Raw genomic sequence first — 16,178 nt, 5'->3', positions numbered from 1 at the left:
TAGGTCTGGGCTGTTTCCAAACCTCCAGTACAGTACGCTTAACTCAGACTTGTGTCTATAAACAAATTATCTCTGGCTATGCCTACTTTTGATATCATACATAATTAGAATCCACCGTATTTATGACGCAGATAGACCCTTTTCATGTTCTGTCTGAGGTGTCTCTGGAACCTTTGAGGAGCTCAAATGCAGTGATCTGTAGCACTTTGAATGCTGACATATATTGATATGTACAGTATGTATAGATTAGCTACATTGGCATCTACATGTAAATGGTATTTATTACAACTTGTTTATTCCACAGCCATATGGATATTGTAAGTCATTTAGGTAGATGTTGCTAACACATTAATATCCCTTAAGAGATAGCTCAGCAATGTAATTCTAACAAAATGTAATTCCTGTCAGATTCTAGTCTCAAATACTGGTATACTGTCTCAGATACTGGTATACTGATTGTGCCTTCATAATATGAACACTTTACTACGCAAATGGTCCTTCAACTCTTGCAGGCACTTTTTTCATTTTACTGACGTCCATGGCTGGTTGCCATTAATGAATAATGAATTTCGTAATTTAATAGGAGCAAAGGCATGCAGGCTCACTGATTTGAGCATTGTCCAGAACGATAGGGATTCATTGTGAGGTGACTGTGTCGAGAGGACCAGGATAATCTCTTGTGTTTTTCCTAGACATATGTCTCCAGTTAATGCACACTCTTTGAAGGAAGACTTGGCAGTCCTGAAGCACGATACTTTGGGAATTTCATTTCAAATTAGACAACTCATTTAGTCTCTCTTGGAGTATGTAGACATTAGAGACGGTTTGAATCATGCTTTTCAATCTTAAACTTCATGTCTGACACAACTTTGAATAGATAACTGTTGAATAAATGGCTGAATCCCAAAACCAATATTTCGTTAATAATGGATCCATGATCATCAGAGATAGAAAATAAAGTCCCTGCACACATTCATTACTTTTGGAGCGGATACACAGCTGGCCTCTCTTCTGTTTTGAGAATTAGTATTTTGGGAGCGAATCTTATATTTTCTTTCATTGCTAACTTAGAGAGAGGAGAGACAGGAGAGAGAGAGAGAGAGAGAGAGAGAGAGAGAGAGAGAGAGAGAGAGAGAGAGAGAGAGAGAGAGAGAGAGAGAGAGAGAGAGAGATGAAGGGAGGGGAGAGAGAGAGGGAGGGAGACAGATGAAGGAAGGGGAAAGAGAAGCTGTAGATAGTCAGTTGAGCATCTACAGATGGACTATCCAAATAAAGTAAAGAGATCTAAATCAAATGTAGACTGGAGTATGCACAGTGCACACCAGTAAGTTTAACCTATTGTATACGGGCAAAGTGGGAAAGAAGAGCATTCATTTCACATAAGCACATTCCCAATCCATATATCTTGAGAGTGAATTGAGATTTGATTGGAAGGGAGCGGAAGCGTATGAGAATAGGGGTAGATGAGGAGAGACAGAAATGGATGTGTGGCATTGCTCCCCTGCTGCTTGAGCAGAGCTTGTAATGTAAATGCACACATTTGGGCTTATTTACCTCTATCCTGCAGGCTGGCTCACAGGCACGTCTCACTGCTGGAGGCACACTACCGTTGTCTGGCAACCCTGGATTAAAGAGCGATGCTGTGTAGCTTGTTCATTAGGGACCGGGGCACCGAGAGCCAAGCTGAAGAGTAGACAGAGACCCTCTCCAACAAAACATTACCACATCTGTACCTTTGCCTCCTTTTCATCATGCACTGTTCTGTGCGGTTACTTTGTAAAACCATAATGGGATTAGGTTACATTTCTTCATCAGTATTAAGAAGGGTATTTGTCCAAAAGTAGTCTGTAGTAGAGCCAGATATAGATATATAAACATCTGGTACTACTACAACAGATCACACTGTGAGTGAAAATGGCTCAACACAAAAATACAGCTGGACACTAAATCCACCATTACAGATTGTGTCTCCAACCCTGGAGCTGGTTTTAGTACCCCATTATAGAGTGCATTCGGGAAATTATTCAGACCCCTAGACTTTTTCCAAATTTTTTTACGTTACTTTTTTCGTTAATAATGGATCCATGATCATCAGAGATAGAAAATAAAGTCGAAGAAAACAAGATTCTGGGCGTACTGCCAAATTGCAAATACTGATAGTGAGGATTCCTCCCAGGCACGTTCAATCAGTCACTTGCATGAACACAGAAATTGGTTATTAGAAAAGCACAAACATAACATTTTCTATCACAGCACCTTTGGCAGCGATTACAGCCTTGAGTCTTCTTGGGTATGACGCTACAAGCTTTGCACACCTATATTTGGGGAGTTTCTCCTATTCTTCTCTGCAGATCCTCTCAAGCTCTATCAGGTTGGATGGGGAGCGTCGCTGCACAGCTATTTTCAGGTGTCTCCAGAGATGTTCGATGGGGTTCATGTCCGGGCTCTGGCTGGGCCACTCAAGGACATTCAGAGACTTGTCCCGAAGCCACTCCTGTGTTGTCTTGGCTGTGTGCTTAGGGTCGTTGTCCTGTTGGAAGGTGAACCTTTGCCCCAGTCTGAGGTCCTGAGCGCTCTGGAGCAGGTTTTCATCAGGGATCTCTCTGTACTTTTCTCTGTTAATCTTTCCCTCGATCCTGACTAGTCTCCCAGTCCCTGCCGCTGAAAAACATCCCCACAGCATGATGCTGCCACCACCATGCTTCACCGTAGGGATGGTGCCAGGTTTCCTCCAGACATGACGCTTGGCATTCAGCCAAATAGTTCAATCTTGTTTATAATTTTCTGAGAGTCCTTTAGGTGCCTTTTGGCAAACTCCAAGCGGGCTGTCATGTGCCTTTTACTGAGGAGTGGCTTCCGTCTGGCCACTCTACCATAAAGGCCTAATTGGTGGAGTGATGCAGAGATGGTTGTCCTTCTGGAAGGTTCTCCCATCTCCACAGAGGAACACTGGAACTCTGTCAGAGTGAGCATCGGGTTCTTGGTCACCTCCCTGACCAAGGCCCTTCTCCCCGGATTGTTCAGTTTTGCAGGGCGGCCAGCTCTAGGAAGAGTCTTGGTGGTTCCAAACTTCTTCCATTTAAAAATGATGGAGGCCACTGTGTTCTTGGGGACCTTCAATGCTGCAGAAATGTGTTGGTACCCTTCCCCAGATCTGTGCCTCGACACAATCCTGTCTTGGAGCTCTACGGACAATTCCTTCGACTTCATGGCTTGGTTTTCTCTCTGACATGCACTGTCAACTGTGGGACCTTATATCGACAGGTGTCTTTCCAAATCATGTCCAATCAATTGAATTTACCACAGGTGGGCTCCAATCAAGTTGTAGAAACATCTCAAGGATGATCAATGGAAACAGGATGCACCTGAGCTCAATTTCGTGTCTCAAAGCAAAGGGTCTGAATACTTATGTAAATAAGGTATTTCAGTTTTTAATTTTTGCAAGAAATTCAAACAATTAATTTTAGAATAAGGCTGTAATGTAACAAAATGTGGGAAAAGGGAAGGGGTCTGAATACTTTTCCGAATGCACTGTATCATGCCATTGTACTGTCTCTTCATCCTTAGCCTACCTGTATGATTAAAGACAACCTTTTCTCTTTCCTAAATATTACTTCCGACTGACATATTCCCAGTCAGCAAACCTTTTACAGCTGGGAAACGAGCAGAAAATGGGGATCAACGTAATTAGAGCCCAGTCCTCCTTATTAATTCAGAAAAGAATAACACGATTCCAGCTTTTTTCCTTAGGCAGATTTTATGGAAATTCAGGATTTTCGGTTACCATTGGACCTCTACTGTAATGCAGATAGCTGTTGCATATTAATTGGCACAATTGTTTAATAATTTAATCTATGTACTCTTGACAGTCTATGAAATATTAACTATCAGCTCTTGCATCAAGCATCTGAAAACGGTCTCATGAACCAACAGTTGCAAAAATAAAATATCTAAATCTACATTAATCAATAGGATGTGTGCTGCGACATCTAAAAACTGTATTTGGTTCAAGGAATTGATTGGTATTACCATACAAGCACCTACAGTGCACAGGTTGCTGTTTATTTCAAACATGAATACATAATAGAGAACTTCTTACAAAATGCACATAAAATCAAAACACATTGAAATAGCAAAAAAAGGGAGCTAAATCATTAAACAGTCAAGTCATTTCTTACATTTCTTCACTAAGTTATTTTCAAAATGGTGTAAAGTTGTCATATTGAAACCTTACCAATTGGTTAACTTCAGGTAATGACACCGCCTGTGTGTTTTCTACCTCTATAAAACACAGACAGCTATACAGTAAGGATTCTATACATTCCATGATGTTTATTTGACCTCTAACCCAATACATAGCAGCTTAATAAAATACAGTGCCTATAAAAAATATATATTTGGCTAGTTCCATAAATCATTCAGTACATAGATAAATAGATAGTCTGTATGTGGATTACAAATCTTCATACAAAGCTTGATTTAATAATCCATGTGATTATAAATGCAGAAATCATACGGTCTGGAGGGTGACCCTGAAGTCAGGTTTAGACTCAGTGAAGGCTGCGTTGAGTTAGCCTGGTCAAACCAGAATGAACGGTGCGCTCATCATTGTTTGTGCTCACCAGCGTTCAATCTGGTTTAGTCAGGCTAGCATTGAGTTGCGTACTTACTGGCATGGACACGGTGGGAGCACCCATGGACCCCATGCCCAATTCCAGGGCCAGTCTCTAGCTCTGCTAGCATTCATTCTTGCTGCAGGTGGCCTGGCGCTCAATCTGCCACGTGCCCTCCTCATACGTGCAGTAACAGATTGTACAGTCATCAATCTTCACCTCGCGTCCAGCTGGGATCACTTGTGTGTCTGCATAACAGTTTGGACCTGGCAAAAGAGGAATCGAATAAACTGTTAAATTGGTCTCAGTCAATCTCATGATCTTGTATACAGTCAATCCAAGACCTGAAAAATAGTTTAGTGGGATTGTGGTTGGAGTGGATGGAATGGCAAACACAGTAAGGCCATTCCACTCACTCCAACAACGATCCAACTGAGCTGTTTTTCATTTGGTTAAAGGGAAGACATGCCCTAATTCGTTGCTCTTCATTGGATTGTCTCTCTGATGAAAAATAATGTTACTGATGCACAAATGACCATTAACCAAAAATGTTTACTAATAGTTGAGGGATTATCCAAACAAAAACCAACATCATGAGTATATCATACAACATACCATACAACATACTGTACAACTTTGTAAAACACAGTTATTCAATGGATACTACAGGAAAAGGAGGGCCGAACAGGCCCCCATTAACATCGATGGGGCAGCAGTGGAGCGGGTCGAGAGTTTCAAGTTCCTTGGTGTCCACATCACCAACAAACTATCATGGTCCAAACACACCAAGACAGTCGTGAAGAGGGCACGACAACACCTATTCCCCCTCAGGAGGCTGTAAAGATTTGGCATAGTTCCCCAGATCCTCAAAAGGTTCTAAAGCTGCACCATCGAGAGCATCCTGACCGGTTGCATCACCGCCTGGTATGGCAACTGCTCGGCATCTGACCGTAAGGCGCTACAGAGGGTAGTGCGTATGGCCCAGTGCATCACTGAGGCCAAGCTTCCTGCCATCCAGGACCTATATACTAGGCAGTGTCAGAGGAAGGCCCAAACAATTGTCAAAGACTCCAGTCACGCAAGTCATAGACTGTTCTCTCTGCTACCACACGGCAAGCGGTACCGGAGCGCCAAGTCTAGGTCAAAAAGGCTCCTTAACAGCTTCTACCCCCAAGCCATAAGACTGCTGAACAATTAATCAAATGCCCAACCGGACTATTTACATTTTTTACACTGCTGCTACTCGCTGTTTATTATCTATGCATAGTCACTTTACCCCTACCTACATGTACAAATTACCTCGACAAATCTGTACCCCCGCACATTGACTCGGTTCCGGTGCCCCCTGTATATAGCCTCGTTATTGTTACTTTTTATTTTATTTTTTACTTTAGTTTATTTAGTAAATATTTTCATAACTCTATTTCTTGAATTGCATTGTTGGTTAAGGGCTTGTTAGTAAGCATTTCACGGTAAGGTCTACACCTGTTGCGTTCAGCGCATGTGACAAATAAATGTTTTATTTTATTTTATTTGATAAATGATGCAGTTGCAATGAAAAGTACAATCTCTGTTCATCAATCTTCAGTTACATGTAACCTACATTTTAACCTACTTAGCTCTGGTTCCCATTGTGAAACATTGGCCATTGTCTCAAGAAACCCCATATGTCTTCCCCAACTGGCGAAAAAGATATTCACATAAATCACCCCTTCAAGCAGCATGGACCCAAATACCCACTCCTGGAGCTGCAGCCACAACATGGCATACAGCTGCAGGGAATGGTTTCTCCTTTTAAAAAACATGGGCTTGAGCAACACTATTCTGGTATTAAGATGCTGCTGCCACTGATAAATTGCGAGTCTTTCAGCTGAAGCAAAGGAATCTTCACTGGACAGAAACACTAAGAAAAAGCATGCTGGCGCATCAATCAATAATGAACAGTTTGTTGAGGCTGTAAAAATGTCAGCACTCACACATTTATAACTCTTCAGATGAAAACTGAAGAAACCCTCCCTGAACAACAACTCACCACATGTCCCCTTCTGCTGTCGCAATTGATCCATTAATAATATTAAGCAAAATATTGCCTCAAGAATAGTCTATCAAAATTATTGAGACACACTAATGAATGAACAAACTGGCATATAATCATATGTTTGACACTATAAAGAGGTAGACTTCACCCCAATACAAATCAGGAGAAATTGTATTATGAAGCCAAGACTTGAGCGACAGCCTGTCATCAATTTGTGCACAGAATGACTAGCATGACACTAATTCCTATTAATTTATGCACCCATTCTGTGCCTCGCTGTGCGTACCCATTTCTGTCACCCTTTCTTTCTGCTTAGCACTTGAACACCCACCTTTTAGTCACAGTGGCCTCATTAACACATCTCTCTTCTCTCTGACAGTAGATAGTCTTTTTATCCGAACACATTAAATGGGCCTCAAAAGAGCATTATCCACCATTAATAACCTCCAGCATCAGACTGTATCAGAAAACACAAATGGACAGTCCAAAATGTGCTTGTGTAATATGCAGGTACTGAACACTTGTCCCAAAATGGCACTAAGCAGGTGGACTGAGTGTGAAAGAAACAGCCATTAGCACCTTTTGGCTCAACACTAGTGATGGTAGATGAGAGATCAGGGACACCTTAATGCTCCACTTTTCTTTTCTGTCTCTGAGAGCTGAGGTAAGGGAAATAGCAGAATAGAGAAAAATCACTTCCCCGTAATGCAGTTCTTTAGTACAAATGCATTATGAATGCAGCAAAATGCCTTGGCTTTGTGAAAATGGTAAGTGAAAGTGTTTGGAAAGGAGAAGCCTTTGGAGCAGTGATTTTTCTATGGTATGAATAATTTACTTCCCAACATGTTGCAATAGAATGAGTGTGTTGTCTTGAATATGTGCTGCCACACGTTAATGTCATCTTTTTATTATGGTCTAGTAAAAGGCATAAGCTGACACAACCCAAAAAAGTTTGTTTTGTAGAGGTGCTGACTAACGGAGAGTAAACTATACGCATAATTAGAGTGTGTGACTTTGTTTCTTTCTTTTGATATTTTTATTCCCGGAACAATGGTGTAAAACAGTGGCAGGTTTCACCTTGTGAAGCGACAGTGTATATTAGGTTTTAGAGTTTATCTAGAGGTAGAGCATTTTCCATTCTTGTTTATCTCACAAGCTGTCACTGGCTAGGTTTCCATCCAATTGGCTGCAGATTTTCATGTGAATATTCTAAAATCCATATGAAAACAGTGGTGGAAAAAGTACCCAAATGTCATACTTGAGTAAAAGTAAAAATACCTTAATAGAAAATGACTCAAGTAAAAGTGTCACCCAGTAAAATTCTACCTGAGTAATAGTATTTGGTTTAAAATATACTTAAGTATCAAAAGTAAAAGTACAATTATAAATCATTTCAAATTCCTTATATTAAGCAAACCAGACGGCACCATTTTCTAGTTTTTTTAATTTACGGATAGCCAGGGGCACACTCCAACATTCAGATATCATTTACAAACTAAGCATGTGTGTTTAGTGAGTCCGCCAGATCGGAGGCAGTAGGGATGACCAGGGATGTTCTGTTGATAAGTGCGTGAATTGGACAATTTTCTTGTCCTGCTAAGCATTCAAAATGTAACGAGTACTTTTGGGTGTCAAGGAAAATGTATGGAGTAAAAAGTACAATATTTCCTTAAGGAATGTACTGAAGTAAAAGTAAAAGTAGTCAAAAACATAAATAGTAAAGTAAAGTACAGATACCCCAATAAACTACTTAAGTAGTACTTTAAAGTATTTTTACTGAGGTACTTTACAACAGTACATAAAAACAATATGCGCATTTACCCACCAGAGATGTGTTTCCATCAAATTGACTGTGTGTGATGAAATAGTGCACATACATACAAATACAAATAAATCGGTTAAATTCCCATGTAAAAAAAATAAAAAAATAAAGTTCAATGGGTTTTCAACTTTACTGATGGTTTTGTCATAAAAGACAAAACCATCAATGCTGAGCGATTATTAGTGCTGAGCGATTAGTGCTTTTTGAGGTTGGTTTGGTTTCTGTTCTATTATTTTTAAAATGATCACGGTTTTCGGTTTTAATTTTTTTTATGAAATGCACTTTCTTATGTGGGTTGAATGCTGTAACCAGACAGAATAAAACAATTCATCAAAGTCTCATGATGGTAGTGACTGCGCATTACTTTTAACTTATCAACCATCATTTATTCACATGACTTTTCTTTAATAAAATATTTCAATTGTTGCATATGCTGTCTGACAAAATCACTATTTTAGTAGTTCTTCAAAGTAAATAAGGCATACTTTTATGAATGCTGAATACCAACTATCAATCACTTAGATCATGTATTTTCAGGTAGAGATACCTCGTGAAGCAACTGCTCTCTATCCCTCTTGATCGCGCATTCCTCTGTCACTTCTCTCTGTGTCTGCCCCACACTAACCTAACATAGCAGGCATAAAATGGGTGGCCGGTTAGTGGTTAAGAGCGTTGTGCCAGTAACCGAAAGGTCGCTGGTTCTAATCCCCGAGCCGACTAGGTGAAAAATCTGTCGATGTGCCCTTGAGCAAGGCACTTAATCCTAATTGCTCCTGTAAGTCGCTCTGGATAAGAGCGTCTGCTAAATGACTAAAATGTAATGTAAAAAATAAAAGAAACACACAGACCGAACAAGTAGTCGCGCAATGGATTATGGTCATTGTAGTTAATTACCATGTTTTCTGTGCTAAACTACAGTGGGGAGAACAAGTATTTGATACACTGCCGATTTTGCAGGTTTTCCTACTTACAAAGCATGTAGAGGTCTGTAATTCTTATCATAGGTACTCTTCAACTGTGAGAGACGGAATCTAAAACAAAAATCCAGAAAATCACATTGTATGATTTTTATGTATTTAATTTAGCATTTTATTGCATGACATAAGTATTTGATCACCTACCAACCAGTAAGAATTCCGGCTCTCACAGACCTGTTAGTTTTACTTTAAGAAGCCCTCCTGTTCTCCACTCATTACCTGTATTAACTGCACCTGTTTGAACTCGTTACCTGTATAAAAGACACCTGTCCACATACTCAATCAAACAGACTCCAACCTCTCCACATTGGCTATTATTAGAAAATGGAAGAAGTTCAAGATGACGGTCAATCACCCTCGGTCTGGGGCTCCATGCAAGATCTCACCTCGTGGGGCATCAATGATCATGAGGAAGGTGAGGGATCAGCCAAGAACTACACGGCAGGACCTGGTCAATGACCTGAAGAGAGCTGGGACCACAGTCTCAAAGAAAACCATTAGTAACACACTATGCCGTCATGGATTAAAATCCTGCAGCGCACGCAAGGTCCCCCTGCTAAAGCCAGCGCATGTCCAGGCCCGTCTGAAGTTTGCCAATGACCATCTGGATGATCCAGAGGAGGAATGGGAGAAGGTCATGTGGTCTGATGAGACAAAAATAGAGCTTTTGGTCTAAACTCCACTCGCCGTGTTTGGAGGAAGAAGAAGGATGAGTACAACCCCAAGAACACCATCCCAACCGTGAAGCATGGAGGTGGAAACATCATTCTTTGGGGATGCTTTTCTGCAAAGGGGACAGGACGACTGCACCGTATTGAGGGGAGGATGGATGGGGCCATGTATCGCGAGATCTTGGCCAACAACCTCCTTCCCTCAGTAAGAGCATTGAAGATGGGTCGTGGCTGGGTCTTCCAGCATGACAACAACCCGAAACACACAGCCAGGGCAACTAAGGAGTGGCTCCGTAAGAAGCATCTCAAGGTCCTGGAGTGGCCTAGCCAGTCTCCAGACCTGAACCCAATAGAAAATCTTTGGAGGGAGCTGAAAGTCCGTATTGCCCAGCGACAGCCACGAAACCTGAAGGATCTGGAGAAGGTCTGTATGGAGGAGTGGGCCAAAATCCCTTCTGCAGTGTGTGCAAACCTGGTCAAGACCTACAGGAAACGTATGATCTCTGTAATTGCAAACAAAGGTTTCTGTACCAAATATTAAGTTATGCTTTTCTGATGTATCAAATACTTATGTCATGCAATAAAATGCAAATTAAGTACTTAAAAATCATACAATGTGATTTTCTGGATTTTTGTTTTAGATTCCGTCTCTCACAGTTGAAGTGTACCTATGATAAAAATTACAGACCTCTACATGCTTTGTAAGTAGGAAAACCTGCAAAATCGGCAGTGTATCAAATACTTGTTCTCCCCATAGAATATTTGCTGTTTGGAAACTAGAACTCCATACTACATCGCACAGCTCGGGCATGATCTGATTTATCGCTAGAGAAACTGTGCAATGTGCGTATCGAGCGCACAGAAAAAAACTCAATGAAATGGAATTCAAATAATTGAACCGATATCAGTCAATTAGTTGTTAAAAAAAACAAAATCACTCAGCGCTATGTGTTATATAGCGAGTGTGCCCACTCTGGACTTAGCACATGCACTCTAGCCAACAGCTCACAGATACATTACAGGTATAGCCTACATGATGAGACTATTACAGTGGGGGAAAAAAGTATTTAGTCAGCCACCAATTGTGCAAGTTCTCCCACATAAAAAGATGAGAGAGGCCTGTAATTTTCATCATAGGTACACGTCAACTATGACAGACATATTGAGAAGAAAAAAATTCCAGAAAATCACATTGTAGGATTTTTAATGAATTTATTTGCAAATTATGGTGGAAAATAAGTATTTGGTCACCTACAAACAAGCAAGATTTCTGGCTCTCACAGACCTGTAACTTCTTCTTTAAGAGGCTCCTCTGTCCTCCACTCGTTACCTGTATTAATGGCACCTGTTTGAACTTGTTATCAGTATAAAAGACACCTGTCCACAACCTCAAACAGTCACACTCCAAACTCCACTATGGCCAAGACCAAAGAGCTGTCAAAGGACACCAGAAACAAAATTGTAGACCTGCACCAGGCTGGGAAGACTGAATCTGCAATAGGTAAGCAGCTTGGTTTGAAGAAATCAACTGTGGGAGCAATTATTAGGAAATGGTAGACATACAAGACCACTGATAATCTCCCTCAATCTGGGGCTCCACGCAAAATCTCACCCCGTGGGGTCAAAATGATCACAAGAACGGTGAGCAAAAATCCCAGAACCACACGGGGGACCTAGTGAATGACCTGCAGAGAGCTGGGACCAAAGTAACAAAGCCTACCATCAGTAACACACTACGCCGCCAGGGACTCAAATCCTGCAGTGCCAGACCTGTCCCCCTGCTTAAGACAGTACATGTCCAGGCCCGTCTGAAGTTTGCTAGAGTGCATTTGGATGATCCAGAAGAGGATTGGGAGAATGTCATATGGTCAGATGAAACCAAAATAGAACTTTTTGGTAAAAACTCAACTCGTCGCGTTTGGAGGACAAAGAATGCTGAGTTGCATCCAAAGAACACCATACCTACTGTGAAGCATGGGGGTGGAAACATCATGCTTTGGGGCTGTTTTTCTGCAAAGGGTTCAGGACGACTGATCTGTGTAAAGGAAAGAATGATTGGGGCCATGTATCGTGAGATTTTGAGTGAAAACCTCCTTCCATCAGCAAGGGCATTGAAGATGAAACGTGGCTGGATCTTTCAGCATGACAATGATCCCAAACACACCGCCCGGGCAACGAAGGAGTGGCTTCGTAAGAAGCATTTCAAGGTCCTGGAGTGGCCTAGCCAGTCTCCAGATCTCAACCCCATAGAAAATATTTGGAGGGAGTTGAAAGTCCGTGTTGCCCAGCGACAGCCCCAAAACATCACTGCTCTAGAGGAGATCTGCATGGAGGAATGGGCCAAAATACCAGCAACAGTGTGTGAAAACCTTGTGAAGACTTACAGAAAACGTTTGACCTGTGTCATTGCCAACAAAGGGTATATAACAAAGTATTGAGAAACTTTTGTTATTGACCAAATACTTATTTTCCACCATAATTTGCAAATAAATTAATTACAAATACTACAATGTGATTTTCAGGAAAAAAAAATCTAATTTTGTCTGTCATAGTTGACGTGTACCTATGATGAAAATTACAGGCCTCTCTCATCTTTTTAAGTGGGAGAACTTGCACAATTGGTGGCTGACTAAATTCTTTTTTTCCCCACTGTATGGACTCTTTTTTTTTGGGGGTTAAAATGGCAGCCAAGCATTGATCGTCATGTCACCAGATTAAGACACTCAATATTTATTGGAAAGGAGCATTAAGATTAAGAACCTCAATATTTATTGGAGAGGAGCATCAAGCTCATCACTGTGCACTTTCACCAACCTGTGAAGTTCATCATCACTTATTTCATCTGTAGCCTAATAAACTGCATACTTTCCCGAGTCATAGCAGGAGGACCAAACATGTCATTGCGTGTCTCCAAGTTTACTTCGATATGATGGTTATTATATCAATATTTGCGCATAAAGGCATTTCGCCATTTCTTGCATTATTAATTTTACAAATGTACAGACAAATTTGGAAAATGTACAGACAAATTTGCTGTTTCCATCAGGCTTGTATTGAAATTTTTCATCTGACATGTACTTTACTCGCATAAAAAGGTTGGATGGAAATCTGGTTACTAGCTAGGTTGCCATCCATTTGGCGACAGATTTACATGTGAATTTTCAAAAATCTGCATAAAAACAATATGCAAATCTTTTCACCAGAGGGGTGTTTCCATCCAACTGACTTGTTGGGGATAAAAGGCTGTGCATAATGATGTAATGCACATAAAAATTACACTACTGATGGTTTTGTCTGTAAAAAATGTTGCGTTATATAGTGAATGTGCTCACTTTGGTCTTGGCAAGTGCACGCTAGCTAAATCAAAAGTGCTTGAAATAAACATAAAAATATTTCCATCATAATAGGTCTTGCAAGTGAACTGATTTGTGCACACTGTAGACTTGCCCTAATAAAGTCTGTTTACACAGTTACACAGAAATTGTTTTGATACTTTAGGATGATTTGGACATCATTTGGAGCAAAAACGAAGAGGGACCTTACATCAAAACCTCATCATAGTGAGGATATTAATAGTGAGATGTGCAATGCCATTTTGTTTCAACAATTTATTTATTTAGTGCTGAGAGAGATGGTGCCAGAGAAGATGGCCGCCGTTTTACGGGTTCATACCATATTGTGCTATTTTGTGTGTTTTTTCGCATTGTTTGTAACTTATTTTGTACATAATGTTTCTGCTACCGTCTCTTATGACCGAAAAGAGCTTCTGGATATCAGAACAGTGATGACTCACCTCGAACTGGACGAAGATTTTTTCTTGAATGAGTCTGACGCGAAGGATAAACTGCTGCTCCCGGACCAGGACCAAATGCCCGTTATTTGCATGCTGACGGAGATACAGGGGCCGCAGCTCAGGGGGCCTTGTGAGAATTCGTCGGCGAGCGGGTAACCCTCCTCTACCATCCGATTGGCAAATGTGCAATCACTGGAGAATAAACTGGATGAGCACCGTTTGAGACTATCCTACCAACGGGACATTAAAAACTGTAATATCTTTTGTTTCACTGAGTCGTGGCTGAACGACAACATGGATAACATACAGTTGGCTGGGTTTTCCGTGCATCAGCAAGACAGAACAGCTACCTCCGGTAAGGCGGGGGTGGTGGTCTGTGTCTATTTGTCAATAACAGCTCGTGAGTGATCTCTAATATTAAGGAAGTCTCCAGGTTTTGCTCGCCTGAGGTAGAGTACCTCATGATAAGCTGTAGACCACACTATCTACCAAGAGAGTTTTCATCTATATTTTTCGTAGCTGTCTATTTACCACCACAAACCGATGCTGGCACTAAGACCACACTCAACGAGCTGTGTAAGGCCATAAGCAAACAAGAAAATGCTCATCAAGTAGAGGCGCACCAAAGCGCTCCCTCACCCTCCATTTGGCAAATCTGACCATAATTATATCCTCTTGATTCCTGTTTACAAGCAAAAACTAAAGCAGGAAGTACCAGTGACTCGCTCAATACGGAAGTGGTCAGATGACGCGGATGCTAAACTACAGCACTGTTTTGCTAGCACAGACTGGAATATGTTCCGGCATTTATCTGATGACATTGAGGAGTATACCTCCTCAGTCACCGGCTTCATCAATAAGTGCATCGACGACGTCGTCCCCACAGTGACCATACGTACATCTCCCAACGAGAAGCCATGGATTACAGGCAACATCCGCACCGAGCTAAAGGCTAGAGCTGCCGCTTTAAAGGAGCGGGACACTACTCCGCTTACAGTGCCTTGCAAGTATTCATCCCCCTTGGCGTTTTTTCTATTTTGTTGCATTACAACCTGTAATTTAAATGGATTTTCATTTGGATTTCATGTAATGGACATCCACAAAATAGTCCAAATTGGTGAAGTGAAATGAAAAAAATAACTTGTTTCAATAAATTCTAAAAAATAAATAACGGAAAAGTGGTGTGTGCATATTGTCACACCCTGGCTCGGGGACTCAATATGTTGAGCCAGGGTGTGTTCATTCTATGTTTTCTGTTTCTTTGGTGGGTGTTCTAGGTTGTCTATTTTCTATGTTTGCCGGTGTGACTCCCAATCAGAGGCAAACGAGTGTCAGCTGTCGGCTGTTTGTCTCTGATTGGGAGCCATATTTAATCTGTCTGTTTTTCTTTCGGGTTGTGGGATTTTGTTGGTGTGGTTTCGTGTTGTACCATTAGACGTCACGCATTCGTTGTTTATTGTTTTGTATTTTGAGTGTTGTGCTTTAACTATTAAAGTAAATATGTTCGCTCGCAACGCTGCGCCTTGGTCTCCCTCATTAGACGATCGTGACAGAAAATCCCACCTTAACCAGATCAAGCAGCGTGACGAGGAGAGAGGATGGACGTGGGAGGAGATGATTGCGAGTCTGGCAAGAGGCAGCAGGAGGCCGCTATGGAGCGGTCCAGCGGGGTTGCAGAGGAGGCCGCCAGGTTACGGGGGCCACTGGTAGAAGAGGGGATGGAAGGAGTAGAGGCACGGCGAGAGGTACTGGCGGGTGTTGCCAGTCCGGTCCGGCCCGTTCCAGATCCCGGTGTAGAGCCAGTGGTGTGTGTCCCCAGTACGGTCCGGTCTATTCCTGCTCCCCGCACCAAACCTACGGTGTGCGTCGACAGCCCAGCCCGGCCGGTTCCTGCTCCACGCACAAAGCCTACGGTGTGCGTCGCCAGCCCAGCCCGGCCGGTTCCTGCTCCACGCACAAAGCCTACGGTGTGCGTCGCCAGCCCGACCCGGCCTGTTCCTGCTCCACGCACAAAGCCTACGGGGTGCGTTGCCAGCCCAGCCCGGCCTGTCCCTGCTCCACGCACAAAGCCTACGGTGTGCGTCGCCAGCCCGACCCGGCCTGTTCCTGCTACTCGCACCAAGCCAGGGGTGCGAGTCGTCAGCCTGGTTCAGCCCGTTCCTGCTACTCGCACCAAGCCAGGGGTGCGAGTCGTCAGCCTGGTTCAGCCCGTTCCTGCTACTCGCACCAAGCCAGGGGTACGAGTCGTCAGCCTGGTCCAGCCC

General features: G+C 42.2%; 1 protein-coding gene across 1 annotated transcript in view; it reads right to left on the bottom strand.

The window, feature by feature from the left end:
- Positions 1–4,025: 4,025 nt before the first annotated feature.
- LOC121582661 (brorin-like) overlaps positions 4,026–16,178 on the bottom strand; it is a 65,860-nt gene continuing 53,707 nt past the window's right edge. The window contains exon 4 of the mRNA XM_041898640.1: positions 4,026–4,879. Coding sequence (XP_041754574.1) covers positions 4,737–4,879 — 143 coding nt within the window. The 3' untranslated portion in view covers positions 4,026–4,736. The remainder of the gene's footprint in view (positions 4,880–16,178) is intronic.

The sequence above is a fragment of the Coregonus clupeaformis genome, chromosome 1 (assembly GCF_020615455.1).
Source record: "Coregonus clupeaformis isolate EN_2021a chromosome 1, ASM2061545v1, whole genome shotgun sequence".
Lineage (NCBI taxonomy): Eukaryota > Metazoa > Chordata > Actinopteri > Salmoniformes > Salmonidae > Coregonus > Coregonus clupeaformis.
The sequence above is the reverse complement of the archived record's forward strand: the minus strand, read 5'-3'. Positions and strand labels throughout refer to the sequence as shown.